A 20,210-nucleotide genomic window follows, 5' to 3' on the forward strand; every position below is an offset into this window, starting at 1 on the left:
GCCTCACTCCTACTGTGGTACCGAACCAGGCCCCATTGCTGTTGTTGAAGTAAACTGCGCTGCTTGTTATCTTCATGTGGAGTATCAAGGGCAAGTGACGCATGGCGGAACCCATGCCTCTCCATGCCCAACAATACTTGTATATTACGTTTAGATATGATTTTCTAGCTTGGTGGCTCAGTGTCGACTACTGATCTGTAGTTTATGTGTTCGAGTCTTGCTTTTTTTTTTTTTTTTTAATCAGATTACTTTCTACTAAACTGCATTTTTAACTTAATAAGGCAAGTTTGAAATTTTCAATATATTATTGTACATATAATTCACTTTCCATCCATATCAGATTTCTCTGGTGCGTTCCTCCTTAAGGAAATTCAATACTAGGCTTAAATGACAGCCCTGAGATCGCAGAATCCCGGTCTGGTCCATTGCATTCCCCCCACTTACTTGCAGAGCGCACAATTAATATACAGTCATATAATTGGGAACATTTTTAATATTTAATTTTATTTTTAATTATTTGAAAATATCATCGATTATTGGGCAAAACAATTGAACTGATGCATGCATCAAATGTAAAACTTATACGGTACCAATTTTGATGCACCAGATGCTCATTTCGACAAATAATGTATCTTCAGTGATGCTCAACCGAAATCTTTGAAATCCGAAATAACTATGAAGTTTTAAAAAAATATTGCAGAAAACAATTGAATGAATGCGCGTATCAATTCAACTGTCTTTGGTGATAAGGTCGCCCAACAGTGTGGGAATTCCCATGGGCACGCATTGTGCTCCTTTATTAACTGACCTATTTCTATCTTCGTAGCAGGCTAAATTTATTCAGAAGCTTCTACATAAGAAAAAAATATATCTTGCAAACCAGTTCGATCCGGCTTTTTAGTACCACCTGTCTGTGTAATCATTACCAAATATAGAGCGTCATCAAGGTCAAAGGGTGCATTGGCTGTTCCGCTTAACGTATTAAATAGGTCAACCATATGATATTTTAGCATTTAAATCTAGTTTATATTTCACAACAATGCATGAATATAAATAATAAAATGTCCTTCTTTGTTGTTTCATCGGTGATGGAGGTAGCAATCATTGCAGGCGAAAATTACATAACCCACGTAATTTTTCTACAATGCTAGCTGCTTTCATCACCCGATGAAACAACAAAGAAAGCATTTTATTGTTTAATTGTTATTTGTTAATAGGTTTTAATCTACGGCGAAAATCTTCAAGAACAGTGTCGTTTGAAAAAAAAATCTTAGACAAATATATTTTAAAGAGAACATAAATGACAAATTTTTATAATGAGAAAAAAGTACCGATCCCGATCTTGAGCATTTTAACCGTGGGTTTATTAAAGTTATAAGATTGACCACTGTTCATTATCTTCACCTTTTCATTGACAAATATTGTTATCAATTTTCACATATACATCTTTTTTATTTAAAATAAAATTAAAACGTCTATCTGATTCTTTTAGGAATGATTTGTTTAAGATATATTCATATCATGCATCAAATAACAGCAAAATTTGGAGTCGGAAATATCATATTTGCAAACATTTTTTTTCTCATAAAAAAAATCATATAAGATAAGTGAGAGATTATATCAAACTATCTTTCATGAAATTACACTTTATACTAAATACTTAAAATCACGAGCCATTAATAAAATGTTGGTGTGATGAGCCACCTTAAATTTAGACACACATCTTCCGAGTTTCTCACTTTTAATGGATGTTACAACTGGCGTTGAACTTTAATATTACTTGTAGATCTATGCATATGTTTTTTTTAATGGTTATACTGTATGAAGTCTAGCTCATAGGACTAAGGAAGGTGCTCACTTGACCTCTGAGACCACGACGGGGTAGGCCTTGATAACACGAGTGAACGTAGGTAGGACTAGTTGTTGAATATGGAGCGTTGGGTTGGTCGGGTAGCGCTTGTGACAGGGTCCTCGGTTGGAATTGGGGCTGGAATTACACGAGCTCTTGTTAAGCATGGAATGAAGGTTGTCGGCTGTGCAAGAAACGTTAAACAAATCGAGGTAAATTTAAAATGCATATTTACATTGTGCAATGTTCCATGCCGCCATGCTTTGACCTAGATAAAGCATGCCATATAGGCCACTAGGCTAATATCTTGGGTAAATGCGTGATTCCTCTCCTTGTAAAATATGAAGTAGTCGGTGTTAGTAGAAATTCAGCAATTTTAGCTTTTCATGGTCATCTGACATGGCTATAAATAACATCATATGACATAGCTGTGCAAAGCGACATAACTCCTACAGAGAGAAGAACGAAGAATTATCAATTTAAACTCAAATGCACTTAATTAAAGCACCTGTGAGTGTTGTTAGCCATGTAGTATAAAAAATTAGAATTTTAAAAAATCCTGAATGCTATTTTAGGAAATTCAAAATGAGTTGAAATCCGAAAAAGGCCAGTTGATTCCAATGAAATGTGATCTTACGAAAGAGGACGAAATTTTGGCGATGTTCAGGCGGATCCAAACGGAATTAGGAGGCGTAGATGTCTGCATTAACAATGCTGGACTAGCGCATTGCGCTCCTCTATTGTCTGGTAACACTGCTGACTGGAGAAATATGTTAGAGGTAAGTGGTTTGTTTGATGCTAAATGACCTGGAAATGATCAAGTAAAAGCTTTAAACACTGTTAAATAGTGGAACTTCGGACAGCTGACAAAAAATATCTTCATTTTCATAATCTTGAAAACATATTTATAAGCATTATCGAAGATATTTCTAGAAACTTGCTCGGTATTTTAAGATTAAGATAGTCATATCCAGAAACTTTTAAAAATCAAAATGGCGCCAACTCCATCCTCCTTAATATGTAAACTAAAGCAAATTGCGAATCTGCCAAATTCAGATTTGTAACCTTGATTAGCAAAATTTAACCATTAAATTAAAGTAATAAAGTTCATTTGTCAACAATTACTACGTCACATACTTTATTTTGATACTTGAGAAAAGAGCATCAATATGGTCACCAAAATATAACCAGACTGTGAGTTTTACAACAAATACAATGTCATCATACTTTGAACAGGTGAATGTTTTAGGCCTGTGTATTTGTACCAGAGAAGCTTTCCAACAAATGAAGAAAAATGGAGTAGACGATGGTCATATTTTTCTTATTAATAGGTAAGAATATCAATTATAGTTGTATATAGTATACTTGTAAAGTGTAGATATTTAAATACATGCACATTCAATAAGGTATATGTGGATCTATATCAGGTCATACATTGTCATGTATGTAAGTTTTGCATAGTGCAGACAGACGAAAACTCGCCAGAAATCCTTAAAAAAAGGTTATATCTTTAAAAATTTCCACCTTAAAATTTTCCCCTGCCTTTTGCCAGCTTAAGGACAGCTTTTTATCTTTTTCGTTGGTTCCGTTTAGATGTGACATTTTCTTTACAACAGCTAATGGATCTATGGATTCCTTACACACAGAAAATGGGTGTCATGGTTGTTGTTTTTGTGTCAAGGTTTTCTAAGGTCATACTCTTTCCGCACCAAGGTCCTTCAAATTCCATCCTAGCAAACAATTGTACATACTTTGTGTAATTCATCACAAAGTTTGTCTTGATTTGCAGCGTAATCACTATGTACATATTTTTGGTTTGTTTTATACGTGGAAGTGTTAGATACCTGACCTGGTTGGTGGTTAATCCTTTAGTTCGATCGCTAGGGCACGCCACCTACAGTCCGGACTGTTGAGCTAGAGGTACCGAGTACTATCGCCAGCGGAGACATTATACAATTATTGCTGTTTTTGAGGTCAATACGATGATTTAGACACCTGAGGAGTACAATATTCACCGAGCCCGAAGGGCGAGGTGAATATCGTACTTCGAAGGTGGCTAAATCATCGTATTGACCTCAAAAACAGCAATAATTGTTTTAATATATGATTAAATGATTAAAAACCCTTCAAGATTGTTCTTTGCTTTGATTGTAAGTTTCAATGACCTATTTTTTGGTCCTATGTGGAAAAAAATAATTCCTTATGTTCACCTGGAAGGTCTATTTTTGGTCCTATGTGGAAAAAATAATTCCTTATGTTCACCTGGAAGGTCACGTGCAGGTAATCATAACTTAGTATGATTTCTACATTGTTGGATCTCAGCCAATTAGAGAGCTAGGAATTATTCATCATATAATAAATATACTTGTCTCTGTTACATTTGGCGCCCGAAAGCTATTTCATATGTGGTATAGTAATTTATTTTTCAAACGGAAAGTGCGGTTGGGGGGGTTGTTAGTTCTATTCTACAATGAAAAATTGTTTTAATTCTGTCATTTTATATTTTTATTTATTCATACTTACACATCACAAAGGGGGAGGGGGGCTATCAGCCAGTTAGTACAATTTCTTTGCTAAATTAAACGACAACTCGAAACTGGTGCTTTTTTATGTGATATGATGACCTTGACATTAAACTAATTGACCTCAGTATGGGGGTCTTCCTCTAGCCATGATATACTCGTATACAAAATTATGTGACTGTACTCAATATCGGCTCATATACACTCTTCTTACAAGTTTTGAAATAAGCAAACAGGGCTATTCTTATTACTTATGACACTTTACATCCTTGTTCTGTAGCATGTCTGGACATCGTGTGATTCCTAACACCAATGGACACTTTTACTCGGCGACAAAATATGCAGTGTCTGGGTTATTGGAGGGAATCAGGAACGAGCTACGAGAGATGAAATCCCACATCCGTGTTACGGTGAAGTCATTTACCATCAACAGTGATCAATATACAAATTATCAATTCCCGTGGGGATCCGGGTTAGAATAGGTCCCTGATACCCCTTGGTTGTCGTAAGAGACAACTTAAATGAGGCGGTCCTTCGGATGAGACCGCAAATATCCCTCCCTACTCAAAGGCTGCAAGCAACCAGACGCTCGGCTATCTCCGTAAATCAAGCTTGACGGACATGTACGGAGATAGCCGAGAGTCTTTTTGAACTAAGCATATACATGTATACAGGCAAATATGCCTCACGTGAAATTCATATAATTCATAGAAATTTTACGTGAAAATGCTAACATGAAATTCACGCGAAAGGAGCATCAAATGGAAATTCACACGAAAAAATTTCACGTGAAATTCACATAAGTTTCACGTAAAATTTATGTGAATTTCACATAAAATTCACCTGAATTTCACATTAATTCTATAACGTACAATTGTGTACATAAAAAGGCCCCAAAAAATTCTCCGATTTAAATGTGTCTTGAATCAAGCTTGATCTGTGTTTTGAATAAGTTAAATACATGCCAAGTATACTATCTCAACTTAAATCAAAGTTATTTCTTATTTTATAGCATTATTACGTCACGAATAAGAGTTCTTCCCGCCTTTTTTCAAAAAGAGCTTGATAACAGATTATTGCTTAGGAAAAGGTGTGCCCATCCGTCGAGCAAAATGAAATTAATATATATTGTGTATTAAGAGAAGATGAAAAATGTGTTTGAATATAAATTTGCTCGATGCATGGGCTGTATGTTTTCTGAAAGGAAACCCCCCTGAATTTATGAAAATTTTCATCGAATTTTGCATTTTTTGGCAATTTTATGCCAACTTCACGCTCCTGTCATACAACACAAAGCAATTTTGGATCAAATTAAATGTAGTTTGGATTTGCTTATATATTCCTTATTTGAATGCCAGATTTTTGGACTCCTACTGAAATCATCTATTTTCTGGGCCAGATGACTATAGAAAACGTCTCTACTTATTAGTGTTTTTATGTACGATATTCCTCAAACAATTTGGAGAGTAAGTAATAAGTATTATATATATATATATATATATATATATATATATATATATATATATAAACATTACCCAATGGTTTGTCAACATTATACCTACACTTCTACTTGATGAAAGTAATCTCACTTACTTGTCAACTTAACATACAAACCTATATACAAGTATTAAAGAAAGAAACATATTTTACAAACATAATTATAAGTGTCTCCGTTAGTTGATTATGAGGGTATAAAAACAACGAAGGCATAGTGATTTCTGAATACGAAATAAAACCTGTTTCCATTGTTTTATACCTAACCACCATAATGCAAACAACCTTAAACACCTATTCCTTGATAATTTTTATCAATTGATTGACTGTATATATATATATATATATATATATATATATATATATATATATATTAACATTTTAATTCGCTGTTTTTGTTGTGACAATCAGGGGCGTAGCTTCGTTATGCTCAAGTAGGCACGTGCCTACACATTTTTTCCCTTTATTTTCAAAACACATTTTTGTCCATAAATGTTTGCAAAGTAAACATATATATTTCTAGTATTTGAAATCGGATATAAAATTATTCTGCCGGACCTTTTCTTTTTATAATGTATTCTACATAATGTTTATATATATTTTTTCTAAACTTTGGTGATCACAATGACTCGCTCTTGCACTTAACAGTTTAAATTTTCCAAATGTTGTGCAATATTTAATGTCTATTGCAATCATTTTGATGCTCAGAGTAGTGCAAACGAGTCCTAATATTTCTAACTTTTTCTTGGGGTATCCCGTGAGGATCCGGTTTAGAATAGGTCCTCAATACCCCTTGCTTGTCGTAAGAGGCGACTAATGGGGTGGTCCTTAGGATGAGACTGCAAAAACTATAGGTACCGTGTCACAGTAGGTGTGGCACGATAAAGATCCCTCCCTGCTCAATGGCCATAAGCGCCGAGCATAGGCCAAGATTTTGCAGCCCTTCACCGGCAGTGATGACTTCTCCATATGAGTGAAATATTCTCGAGAGGGATGTTAAACAATATTTAATCAATCGGGGGTAACCCGCGACCCCCACCCCCAGCGAGAGGGGGCCACCCCCTCCTGTACCTACCCCCTCAGCGCTTCGCGCATCGGTGAAACCTTCAGTTTCATCACACGTGCCTACACATTGAAACAGTCCTAGCTAGCTACGCCCCTGACAATGGAGATGTTAAAAAGAAGATTTAAGCAGTTGTAATGTTGTAATGAGATATAAAAGGATTACGGAGACAGCATAACTATGTATGCATGGCTATATTATAGAATTACAATATTCATGTGCAGGCGGTTAGCCCAGGAATGGTGAGAACGGAGTTTGAAATAAGGCGCACTAAAAGTAGAGAAGAAGGGGAGAGAATTTATTCAGAATACAAGGTACATAAATCTTGATGTTTTCTTTACCTTAACAGTCTGTAAGCCCTGGTTTAGTGGCCACAGAATTTCAACAAAGAATGCATAACAGTGAAGAAAAGGGGAAGGCTATTTGCAGCTTCTTTAAGGTCAGTAGAATTCAGTTTATTTGTTTTATCTTGGATGCATATATATCCTTAAAATGAACCCAAGATTCATTGAATATTAATAGCGATTCATTGACATCTTTAGTAAATTTATTGAAATATGTATCTTTCACTTGTTACGGAGAGTGTACGCATAGAAGCGCTGAAAAATATCACCTTGTATTTTGTATGAAGTGGTGATCATGTTTTTTAAGTAGTAGTTCGAAAGCATATCTGATCTAGTTTACATAGAATAAGTAATATATTTCGATTATTTCTCACCATGTAATTTTTTATAATGTCCCGACAGTTCACACCGCTGTTTAAATCAATAATTGTAATTTAAACATCAATAGTATATTTGATTATACGCCAAAGGACACACTGGGAAACAATTATAGCTGTTCGCTTTCAAATCATTAACTTTATTTATTTTCAAAATGATAATTTGTAATGAGAAATGAAATTTTGAACTGCCCCCCATACTAGTGCATCAAGGATTGTATGTGTTGTCAAATATATAATGATAAATGGTGTTCCAGCACTCAATTCACTAGTTCAAAGTTATTATACGTGAGACATAAACAGTTATAAATTGATAAATTCTGAAAACATAAAATCCTAAAACTGGTTTTCTGCATGCAGTGTTTAGAAGCAGAGGACTTGGCTGACGCAGTTGTCTATGCACTGAGTGCACCACCACATGTACAGGTATTTGAATACCACTTATAATGAGAGTCGTCTTCATGTGATATAATTTGATATATTAACATTTTCAATGATTTTGCTTTAATTTGATTTCTTCATGATAGCCATTTCCTCATGAATGTGTTATAGTTGTAAAGAATGCGTTTATGAATATAGATAAATATAGTACGTCTATTTTAACGGTTGGAAATTCCATTAGAAATGAAAGTAGAATGTACAATGTAAGAACTAAACTTCCAATTTTGTAAATATATGGTGGTGTTGCCAGTGAAGGGCTGCAAAAGTTAGGCCTATGCTCGGTGCTTACGGCCTTTGAGCAGGGTGTGATCTTCATCGTGCCACACCTGCTGTGACATGGGACCTCGGTTTTTACGGTCTCATCCGAAGGACCGCCCCATTAAGTTGACTCTTACGACAAGCAAGGGGGTACTGAAGACCTATTGTAACCCGGATCCACACAGGACTCAATCTACTGGAATAATTTGTTTTGTTTTTTAAGAATAGATTTAACCAAGAGTTTTCAGACAGAACAATATATTAGGCTCACAGTTGGAGTAAATTTTAAGGCGTATTGTATTTAGTCTTCCTAACCGTTTGGCTATATGCAACTTCAACCTTGATCATAAGTAGCGGTTTACATAATAAACACTTTAATCTTGATGAACAGAAAGTACAGGGTTAAAGCTATACATGACGGATTACAGGTCCTTAGTTAAGGTAAAGGGCCAGATTTGCCATAGTTGGACTGGCCTCAGTGAGGGCATAATGTTTCACAAACTAGTATTGTTTCATTTTCTGCATCTTTTCAATGTTGACAGTCATAAAGTGATTAACGATACGTTGTCTTTGTTTCAGATTCATGATATATTACTGAGGCCCACTGAACAAACAAGCTAACTGCTTCATATACACCAATGGCAATTTAGTGTATGGATGTAAGTTTATCTTACTGCTATATACAAAAATGTATACTTAATAAACAGACATATACATCTTGTCTTGTTGTTTTCGTTAGTATAGTAAATTTAGTTGTCTCTGTAAGTAAACTTCTCGCTTGACATAATGTGGCAATTCTATGCACTGCCAGTGGTTGTCCTCAACAGATAGGAAGTTTCAGCTGCCTGAATAAACCTTTGAAACGTATTCATATATTTTGGAAAATCATTTCATGCAAATATCTGCAATGGAAAGGATGGAATGATTAGGACTGGTCTATAGGCGGGTCCCCTATAGTGCGTGCGTCCGTGTTTTGACGTTTTCCGGAATTGTTTTGGCTATTTCTGCAGTTACTGAATAAAATATCTATTATTCATGGTTCACAGATGAAGTTTTAGCTTTGTTGACTTATTTTTGGAAGATTTATTGATCTTGAACTTTCAGGGATTTGACAGATTTTTCGAAATTTTTTTGGTTATCTCTGCAGCTATTGAGTTGAAAATTTATTCATGAACTTATATCATGTGAGTTTCCTTTATTTCACATTGCACAGTTTGTACAGTATAGCAGTAGTGGAAATGATGATTGAATGTAATACGATACATTTATTTTGCTTGCAAGTATTTTCAACATGTTCAGACGACGTTAGACACCAGTCAATCTAAACACCAGTATTTTTGTACACGATACATTTTCAGTAACAAATACTACCGTTTTGTTTAGAAAGATTTCTACAATTTATTCCCTTTGTTCTGTACCAATTACGAGTTTTTAAAAAAAAAATATTTTACGCTTGTTTTTATCCATCCAATCCTTGTTTTCAATAATATGTATAATTTTATATGAGACATCCTGAGTTGTATCATCCGCATACATGTGAGCTGGTGAGTGTTGTAAACATTCTAGGTAGTTATTAACAAAGAATAGAAATAGGGCCGAAGTGGTGAACCTTGAGGTAGGCCTTTAATAATACCAAACGTGTCTGACCTAATTTCATTCCACATAACAGATTGTGATATATTTGTCAAGTAAGATTTAAACCAGTTTTATGAGTCTTTACATATTCCAAAAATAAAGATGTAGTTTGTGGAGTAATACACGGTTATTTACCTTATCAAGAGTTTTAATTATTAAAAAAAAATATTCCAGTGACTTTTCCACTGTCAATGTTTCGTAACCATTTTGCAATTATACTATGAGTTGCGGTTTTGTATGAATGCTTGGGTTTAAAAAAGAATTTGTTTTCATTAATGAAATTGTAAGGCCTGGGGTATTCATAAAAAGAATTGAGAAAATAATTTCAATAATTTTGCTAAGTATACCCAAAGCCATAAACTGGACGGTATTTTTTGACAAAAAATTCTCATCAGTTTTAATCATTTGGAATAACAAGTGTAATGTTTTCATTAATCAATAGACTTAAAACGAGCAATTCACGATATGTGTCAGTTTAGGATTTCGAGTTAGACATATAGATAAGATTTCATGAGTGACGAAAAATTCGCTGATCAAAGGCATTTGTTGATTTATTGTGGATAAAGAGTTGTCAAATTTACTTGCAAATTTGTGTCCAATACTAGAGGAAAAGTAATTGAATTTGTTTGCAATTGATTTAGGGCAAGTTCGGGATAAGATACTTTAAATGACATGGACATTAGACCTGATCATTAAATCGATGTGTAGATTTAGTTCCTCTATTCCATAATAAAGACCGATAAAAAATCGAAGGACAGTAAACGACAGATAATTTCATGGCGTCAATATTAACAATCGATCCCATATAGCATGAATCAGTGGGATAAGACATTTGTATTCCCCCGAGATCGAAGATCGGGGGGCATGTTGTTTTTGTCCTGTCTGTCATTCTGTCATTTTGTAATTCTGTCTGAAACTTTAACCTTGCTAATAACTTTTGAACAGTAAGTGATAGAGCTTTGATATTTCACATGAGTATTTCTTGTGACAAGACCTTTCCGTGGGTACCAACATTTTTGACCCCTTGACCTTGGAGTTTGACCTACTTTTTGAAAACTTTAACCTTGCTAATAACTTTTGAACAGTAAGAGATAGAGCTTTGATATTTCACATGAGTGTTCCTTGTAACAAGACCTTTCCGTTGGTATTAAACCTTTTGACCTTGACATTTAACTTACTTTTAATTTTTTTTATACATTGGTCATAACTTCTAAATGGTAAATATTAGAGGTTTCATATTGTACATGAGCATTTCTTTTGACAAGATCTTTCTACTGATGCCAAGATATTTGCCCTTGTGACCTTGGCCATCTTCGGAATTGGCCATTATCGGGGGCATTTGTGTTTCACAAACACATCTTGTCTTTTTAGGAAATATGTCTTTTGAATATGTCAGGACGCTTTCATGTAAATTTCTACTCTCATGGCCCAGTGGTTCTTGAGAAGATTTTTAAAGATTTTTCATATATATTTGCATGTAAAACTTTGATCCCATATTATGGCCCCAACCTACCCCCGTGGGCCATGATTTCAACAAACTTGAATCTGCTTTATGTCAGGACGCTTTTATGTAAATCTCAGCTCTTCTGGCCCAGTGGTTTTTGAAAAGATATTTAAAGATTTTCCCTATTTATTCCCATGTTAAACTTTGATCCTCAATTGTGACCCCAACCTACCCCCGGAGACCATTATTTGAACAATCTTGAATCTGCACAATGCCAGGACGCTTTCTTATAAATTTCTACTTTGCTGGCTCAGTGGTTCTTGGGAAGAAGATTTTTAAAGATTTTCCCTATATATTTGTATGTAAAACTTTGATCCCCTATCGTGGCCCCAACTTACCCCCGGGGGCCATGATTTGAACAAACACGAATCTGCACTATCTTAGGTAGCTTTCATGTAAATTTCAGCTCCTCTGGCCCAGTAGTTCTTGAGAAGATTTTTAAATGACCCACCCTATTTTTGCATTTATGTGATTATCTCCCCTTTGAAGGGAACATAGCTTTTCATTTGAAAAAAGCTTGAAAGCCCTTCACAAAGGAATGCTTTGTGCCAAGTTTGGTTGAAATTGACTCAGCTGTTCTGGAGAAAAGAAGAAAATGTGAAAAGTTTATGCCGACGACAGACAACGGACAGATTTTGATCAGAAAAGCTCACTTGAGCCTTCGGTTCAGGTGAGCTAAAACTCAGCTACAATGGGGCATTAAAGGATAAACACTTAACTAGATCAGGAGCTTTCTAAGTGGACGAAAACTGCGTTCTCACAGAGTAATCCATATCGTTATTTTGGCGTACCTCAGGGGACCTTACTAGGTCCATTGCTATTTTTAGCTTTCATCATTGACTCCCTAAAGTTATCAACTGCTCAATAGAACGTTTTGCAGATGACTACTTCATTTACATAACTGTCATCATACACAGAGAATCCATCCTATTATAAACAGACCTATCAGCTCTACAGAAATGAGATCAAGAATGGCAAATGACATTCCACCCTGAAAAGTGCACGACAGTGCACATAGCCAACAAGAGTACGGCTGTTTATGCAACGTACCAACATCATGGTTACACCCTAGTGAGTGTTTTAAGTGGAAAATACCTTGGGGTGTATATCAGTAAGGACCTATCGTGGCGTGAAAAACTAAATTGCAGATAAGGCACATTGTTCTTTTAGATTTCTTAGACGGAAGCTAAGGACATGCCCACAAGACGTGAAAGACCTGTTCAATTCTCGTCCGCCCAGTACTCGAGTATGCTCTACCGTTTGGGACCCTTGACACCAGTACGAGATCGAACACGTCAAAGCCAAGCTACCGTATTTGCCATCTACGACTTCCGCTTCAGAGAAACCCGTTGTGTGAACAACATGCTCCGCCATTTGGGATGGGAACCACCTTGCAGAAGAGAACTGCGGACAGAGTCATCATGCTCTACACAATCACACATTCGTTAGATGAGATCCCTGCCCAAAACATACTCCACTTTACAAACGGCAGAACGCACGCGTAGTTTCAGTGCCAACAACATCGGGTAGATCAACACCTGACGTGCAAGTACTTTTTCTTCCCTTCAACCATCAAGATACCACCCAAAGCAAGGACATCATTACCTTTAGACAGCTTCAAACTTGCCATCCAACCACTGGATATCGTCCCTCAGTATTAATCCAGAAATGCAATTTTACTCAAGTATGATTGTATATACATGTAATAGAATTTCTTAGCCGGTTTTTGATAGACGGAAAGAAAAATGGTCCGTCTTTCAAGACAATGTTGCTGAAAAACAAATATGGCGGCTACCAAGTCAAAGGATGGAATGTTAACCACTAACCAAAGAAAAATTCTATCTTCTCAGAGTTGCTTAAACAATGTTGGTTTCGTAACCATTTTACAAAATTTAAGAAATGAAGTGCGATCGCTGAATCTGATTAAAGACTCTCTGGACTGTCTCCAACAATCACAGGTTCAAAGCACCTTGATAGTCGGAATCAATGGCCAACAACCCTGGGTACATCATAGAGTCATGGGGACAGTAGTTATTTCAAGTATATCTTGAGTAGGCGGTATCACCAATTCGAATAAGTGATATAATCTATTCGAAACGAATAGGTACATGCAATTCACCTACAAGTATCTGGTATTAAGTTTGGATTGGTGATATCAGTTTTTCGAATCGGTGAATTGTTAATGTCACTTATTCGAGTAGGTGGTATCACCAATTCAAACTGAATAGATGGTATCTCCCATTCGGATTTGTGATGCATGTAATCCGTTACAACTGGTTTTGAACTTTAGTATCAGTTGTATGGATATGTTTTATGGTATGCTCTTTATGAAATATGACCTATAAAACAACACAATCATAAAACTGCAACAGCATAGACCTAGATAACACGTGAACCTCCTAGGTAGTTGTTCAATATGGAGCGTTGGGTTGGTCGGGTAGCGCTTGTGACAGGGTCCTCGGTCGGAATTGGGGCTGGAATTACACGAGCTCTTGTTAAGCACGGAATGAAAGTTGTAGGCTGTGCAGAAAACGTCAAACAAATCGAGGTAAAATACATCTTGCATTATATATGTACCGTTATCACGCTCCGCCATGCTTTGACTTATATGGAAGTGCAGTAATGATTATTTTTGGCTATTGTTGATCTTACTCTTTGTAAAATATAGAATATTCGGTGTTGATGTAAAATGAGATCCAGTAATTCAAATTTCTGACGGACATGAAGATAAATAGCCTAGTCTGGCGCGAGACTGCGCAGAGAGAGAGAGAGAGAGAGAGAGAGAGAGTACAATAAATATTTCATTTATTCAGAGATGGATGAAATGAAAATTCATTTTATTTCAGGAAATTCAAAATGAATTGAAATCCGAAAAAGGCCAATATATTCCAATGAAATGTGATGTCACAAAAGAGGACGAAATTTTGGCGATGTTTGAGCGGATCCAAACGGAATTAGGAGGCGTAGATATCTTCATTAATAACGCTGGACTAGCGCATTGCGCACCTCTATTATCTGGTAACACTGCTGACTGGAGACATATGTTAGAGGTAAGTGGGATTTTTACGCTTTATAATGCTTCAGTGTAATACTATATACAATACTTTAGTAAAGTAGAAAACATTCTAATCCAGGTAAGTTGATGAGAAAAAATATCTGAAAGTACATAATGTTGTGTACTATTTGCACTCAATTAACACCTGTGAACTAGATTGTTCTAGAGCTCGATGTTTACTTCTTTAGTAGAAAGATGACGCAATGGTTGCTTCATTGTCTTTTAAGATTGTACAAGAAAATTCATTCTTATTATGAATACACTGTGAATTTTGATGCTTAAAAAACTCTGGTTACGGTAGAAAAGCTCTGAACATTTTTGGATTTTTATAACTGGGAACTAGGATTTTGGAATTAACTATTTTGTGTGTGTAAATTAAGTTCGGCACGGATTTTTCATATTTATTGTTCAACTACTGTAAGTTAGTATTTTGCTATTGTTACAATTTTCTTTCAATTATCAATTGTAAATAGTGGTGACGTCTCTATATGAGTGAAATATTCTCGAGAGGGACGTAAAACAATATTCAATCAATCAATATTAATTGTTTGACTTTGTTGGTAATTCTGCTGCGCTATTAAGGGTTTGTCCTGACCCATAACAATAAGAACTATTTAAAATATTTCTAACAATGTGATCAGGATTTAAAACACAATGTCATATAATTATAGGGATTAGATAATTTATAAAATTTACAATAATGATCGATGCTGTTGTGTACATTTTGCAACAAAAGTAAAACAAATCACATATCCTTGAACGTTACATTTGAAAATAAAAATGACGCCTTAAGATGATGTGTGACCTCATTGTTAGACAGGAGTAAATTTGGTATCTACGAATTCACAATTTTTGAAAAATGACTGAATCTTTCACAAAATTTAACTTAAAAGTAAGCTAGTCAAATCGATTTGTCACATTGATTACTACATTACATTATATATATAGTCATTGTGATATTTAAGGAATAGGATGGATAATAAATTTCAGTTCTAGAGCAAATACATTGTAATCACATTTCGAACAGGTGAATGTTTTAGGCCTGTGTATTTGTACCAGAGAAGCTTTCCAACAAATGCAGAGAAATGGAGTAGAGGATGGCCATATTTTTCTTATTAATAGGTAAGAATATCAACTACTTGTAAAGTGAAGATATTTAAATACATGTAATAGGGTACAACTAAATCAAGTCGAAAGTTTTCAACTAAATTTTCGTGAAATGTCTTTAAATCTTAATTGCATAGACAGATGTAAAACCCCCAGTAATGCTGAGCTATAAACAATTGATTATCATTAATCAGTTAGTCTAAAACCCCATCGTCAACTTCCTATATCTATGTAGCAATATTCCATTATCACCTGCATATGATGTATATGTCTCTCAAATGATTCGATACGTAAGAGCATGCTCCACGTAAGATAAGTTTTTGAATGGATGCAGCCTACTGTCCAATACATTGATGTCACAGGGGTTTCAACAGTGTCGTTTAAAGTTACAATTTCGTAACATTCACGTTATAACGATCTAATTTACAAATACAACCTATCATTAGGTCGAATGTTGTCTTACGTGTTTCATACTGATTTTTGGGCACAATAAAGATCCCCACCATGTTAATGGCCTAAATTTTGCAGCCCTTTACCGCCAATGGTGACGTCTCCATATGAGTAAAAGATTCTCGAGAGGGACGTTAAACAATATACAATCAATCAATCCATTTGTTCTCCAGCATGTCTGGACATCGTGTGGTCTCTATTCCGGAAGGGCACTTTTACTCGGCGACAAAACACGCAGTGTCTGGGTTATTGGAGGGAATCAGGAACGAGCTACGAGAGATGAAATCCCACATCCGTGTTACGGTGAAGTCATTTACCATCAATATACAAATTATCAAACAAAACATGTTACGGTTGTTTGTTTCTTAAACAATGGAAGCATGGAGAATATCAATTCCAGAAGCTTTGTGATCCAACACACCCTTGATAGATCATGTTTGATAAAGACGATAAAAGTTTTTTTTTATGTCGACTTAAGAAAAAAGTAATAAAATGCAATGAAACAGCAAAGTTATATTTCTATGACATGACATTTCCATTTGTATTGTATAATTTTTTAATTGCATTGTATCTGAGGAATTGTTTGTTTTGGTTTGTTTTAAATAATGGTTTCAACCACGATTGGAATATCAATCTGTATGTCATATATCTTTTTCATGAGTATTGTTTACCTAAAATATTGACATTTCCGGTGTTTTTAACCTCCGATATCTTTTCAAATTGTAATGATTGCCATGTCCTCACGAATGTGCTGCAGATCTGAACACTGTGCGTATGAATCTGGTTAAATATATAGTACGTCTATTTTAACGGCAGGGGATTTGGACGAACATGAAAGAAGAAGTGAATTTCATTTTCGAAAATATACATGAGATGCAACAATTCGCACCGGCATGAAGCGTCGCAGTCCATGTCCTTGTGTATTTTCAGAATTCTTAAGTAGATTTTACTGAGCTTTCCCTTTTGTTTATCTAACCCTGTATGGAAATGGGGACCAGCTTACGTTATGGTTGATCACCAGAACATCTCGCTCGTGCCAATATACGACACAGGCTAAAATTGACCAATGAAATCCTTCATAACAAACTAAAATAAACAATCCCCCAGATACAATACAAATGGAATATTATACAGTACAAATGAAAAATTATACAAGACAATTGAAACTATACAATTAATACTGCAAAGTTTGACATGCAATGGATTACGGACAAAACATTGGATATTCTAGATATTAGTGTATGATTTTACTCAAACAAGATACGCATAAAATTGGAATGTTAGCAAGTCTAACACGGTAGGAACTATGTGACAAAATAATTACCGGTATTTATGCATGGTTAATACATATGCTGGCGGTTAGCCGTTTGATACAAGATCCCCAAAAAGTGAAGAAGGGGAGAAAATTTATCTAGGATGCAAAGTACATAATTCTTGATGTTTTCTTTTTTTTAACAGTCTGTAAGCCCTGGTTTAGTATACACAGAATTCCCCAAAAGAATGTATAACAGTGAAGAAAAGGCAAAAGCTATCTATAGCGTCTTTAAGGTCAGTATAATCGTTATATTTCGGATGCACCTAGATGCTTGAAATGGATCCAAGATTCATCTGAAATGAATTCAATGTCCCGTTGTACAAAAGCAAAGAACTGGTAATAAATCTCACCTTCTTATTGTCGAACAGCGTCTGTATGATATATCTTAATACAAATTATTGATGTCATCAAATATTCGTCTTTGATTATATATTTATATATACATTCTATATCTCAGTCAATGGGTCGGATGAATATGAGTTACCGTATCTATACTGGATTCCTAAACTTCATAAAAACCCTTACAAACACAGATGCATTGCTGGATCCAATAAGTGTTCTACCAAGCCCCTATATTTGCACCTCATGAAAATGTTAACAGCTGTGAAGGAAAAACTTCAAACGTATTGCGCGACTACATATGCCAGAAGTGGTGTAAACCAAACGTGGATTCTAAAAAATTCTAAAGAACTTTTAGTAAACTTGAAATCGCAAAATTTCTCTAAAATCAACAATATCAAAACGTGACTTTTCAATATTTTACACGCCCATTCCTCACGATGAATTAAAAACTAGGCTTTTGACACCATAGACGGTTGTTTCTTCAACAAAAATGGAAAACGGAAATATGTATATCTACTGATCAGTCATCCAAAAAAACTACCTTGTTAAATACCACTCTGATTCCACGCACAATGACTCCGAAGTTGAAATAAAAGATATACTGGAGCTCCTCATTGACAATATCTTCGTGGTCTTTGGTGTGCAGGTATTCCAACAGTCTGTTGGAATTCCCATAGGCACAAATTGTGCTCCTTTGTTAGCTGATCTGTTTTTATATTTATATGAAGCAGAATTTATTCAAAAACTTCTATGTGAGAAGAAAATATTTCTTGCTGTGGCCTTCAATTCGACATTTAGATATATCGACGACGTTTTATCTATTGACAATAATTTTCATTCATATGTCGATTCGATATATCCCTGTGAACTCGAAATAAAAGACACCACAGAGTCGTCCATTTGTGCTTCATACTTAGATATTTCATTGAAAGTAGATATTAACTGCAATCTAACAACTCAATTTTATGACAAACGGGATGATTTAAGCTTCTCCATTGTCAACCTACCATATTTATGTAGCAATATTCCATTATCACCTGCATATGATGTTTATGTTTCCCAACTGATTCGTTACGCAAAAGATTGTTTTGCGTATGATCAGTTTTTAAATCGAGGCAGGCTACTGACAAACAAGTTGATGGTGCAGGGGTTTCAACAGTCTCGTTTAAAGTCAGCATTTCGCAAAATGCTATGGTCGTTATAATGATCTAGTTTGCCAATACAACCTATCATTAGGTCAAATGCTGTCTGACATGTTTCATACCGATTGTTAGGCCGTCTTGACACACTGATTTTGACTACGGATAACTTCGTTTATCTGATCAAGATATAGGGCTCACGGCGGGTGTGACCGGTCGACAGGGGATACATACTCCTCCTTAGCACCTGATTCCACCTCTGGTGTGTCCAGGGCTCCATGTTTGTCCAACTATCTATTTTGTATTGCTTATAGGAGTTATGAGATTGATCACTGTTCCTTATCTTCACCTTTCATATCATGATTAGATCATATTCAAAATCTCGAACGATCTAGAGAGATATTTTATTGTTCTTCATTGTTTTACTATGATGTTGCTACCCCGTGTTTCAGTCTTAACTGGGTTTAGAACTTGCATATTCAAAATGTAATTCATGGCTTTTGACTCCGTTTTTGTCTATACAAAACCTTCGATGGAAGACGTCTTTGCTACATTAATTATGCCTTTTAAATATTTGTCATCCTAAATAAAAACTGGTTTTCTGCATGCAGTGTTTAGAAGCAGAGGACTTGGCTGACGCAGTTGTCTATGCACTGAGTGCACCACCACATGTACAGGTATTTGAATACCACTTATAATGATAGTTCTCTTCAGGTGATATAATTTGATATAACTGTTTTGAAATTTCAGTAATATGAAAAACAACTCAATTCACTGGTAAAGATGTAGTTGTTCTGAAATAGAACAATTATCATTCTTTAGAATAGGATTGACTTTTTTAATGGATCTGATGTCAATGAAATGTGGTGTACGTTTTCCACCTTGATGATAAGTTTGAAATATCAGTTTATACAGTAAATACTGTATTTTTGATGAACTAAAAGTTCAAGGCTAGAGCTATACACGACAGATAACAGGTCCTTGGTCAAGGTGAAGGGTCAAATTTGCCATAGTTGGACTGGTCACAGTTACGATATAGTAGTTTTGAATAAACAAATATTGTTTCATTTTCAAATTTTTTTCAATATTGATAATTTAATGCAATAATGATTCGTTGTCTTTGTTTTAGATTCATGACATACGCATGAGATCCACTGAACAAACAAGTTAACTGTTTCACACCCACCTACCCAATTGGCGTACTTGTATTGAATAACGGCAAAACCTATTTTACCGTTATATATGAAATGTATGTTGAATAAACAACCATAAACAACATATCTACTTTGTTGTTTTCGATAGTAGGAAATTCAGT

General features: G+C 35.2%; 2 protein-coding genes across 4 annotated transcripts; both read left to right on the forward strand.

Annotated features, from left to right (window-relative positions):
• The first annotated feature begins 1,722 nt into the window (after positions 1–1,722).
• LOC125671117 (dehydrogenase/reductase SDR family member 11-like) lies at positions 1,723–9,068 on the forward strand. Of its 3 annotated transcripts, XM_048906589.2 has the most exons (8): positions 1,856–2,061; positions 2,425–2,628; positions 3,086–3,180; positions 4,652–4,781; positions 7,153–7,242; positions 7,278–7,367; positions 8,010–8,075; positions 8,928–9,068. In XM_048906589.2, the coding sequence occupies exons 1-8, from the start codon at positions 1,930–1,932 to the stop codon at positions 8,967–8,969; spliced, it is 849 nt and encodes a 282-aa protein (XP_048762546.2). In that variant the 5' UTR covers positions 1,856–1,929; the 3' UTR covers positions 8,970–9,068. The 3 variants fall into 3 exon arrangements, with proteins under 3 accessions (XP_048762540.2, XP_048762541.2, XP_048762546.2); XM_048906583.2 differs by lacking the exon at positions 7,153–7,242 and having other exon boundaries at positions 1,723–2,061; XM_048906584.2 differs by lacking the exon at positions 7,278–7,367 and having other exon boundaries at positions 1,855–2,061.
• Positions 9,069–13,859: 4,791 nt separating this feature from the next.
• On the forward strand, positions 13,860–20,175 carry LOC130046254 (dehydrogenase/reductase SDR family member 11-like). Its single transcript, XM_048906588.2, has 7 exons — positions 13,860–14,035; positions 14,334–14,537; positions 15,570–15,664; positions 16,273–16,402; positions 17,558–17,647; positions 19,507–19,572; positions 20,025–20,175. Exons 1-7 carry the CDS (start codon positions 13,904–13,906, stop codon positions 20,064–20,066), a joined length of 759 nt encoding a protein of 252 aa, XP_048762545.2. The 5' UTR covers positions 13,860–13,903; the 3' UTR covers positions 20,067–20,175.
• The last annotated feature ends 35 nt before the right edge of the window (positions 20,176–20,210 follow it).

Source organism: Ostrea edulis, chromosome 4 (genome assembly GCF_947568905.1).
Source record: "Ostrea edulis chromosome 4, xbOstEdul1.1, whole genome shotgun sequence".
NCBI classification, from domain to species: domain Eukaryota; kingdom Metazoa; phylum Mollusca; class Bivalvia; order Ostreida; family Ostreidae; genus Ostrea; species Ostrea edulis.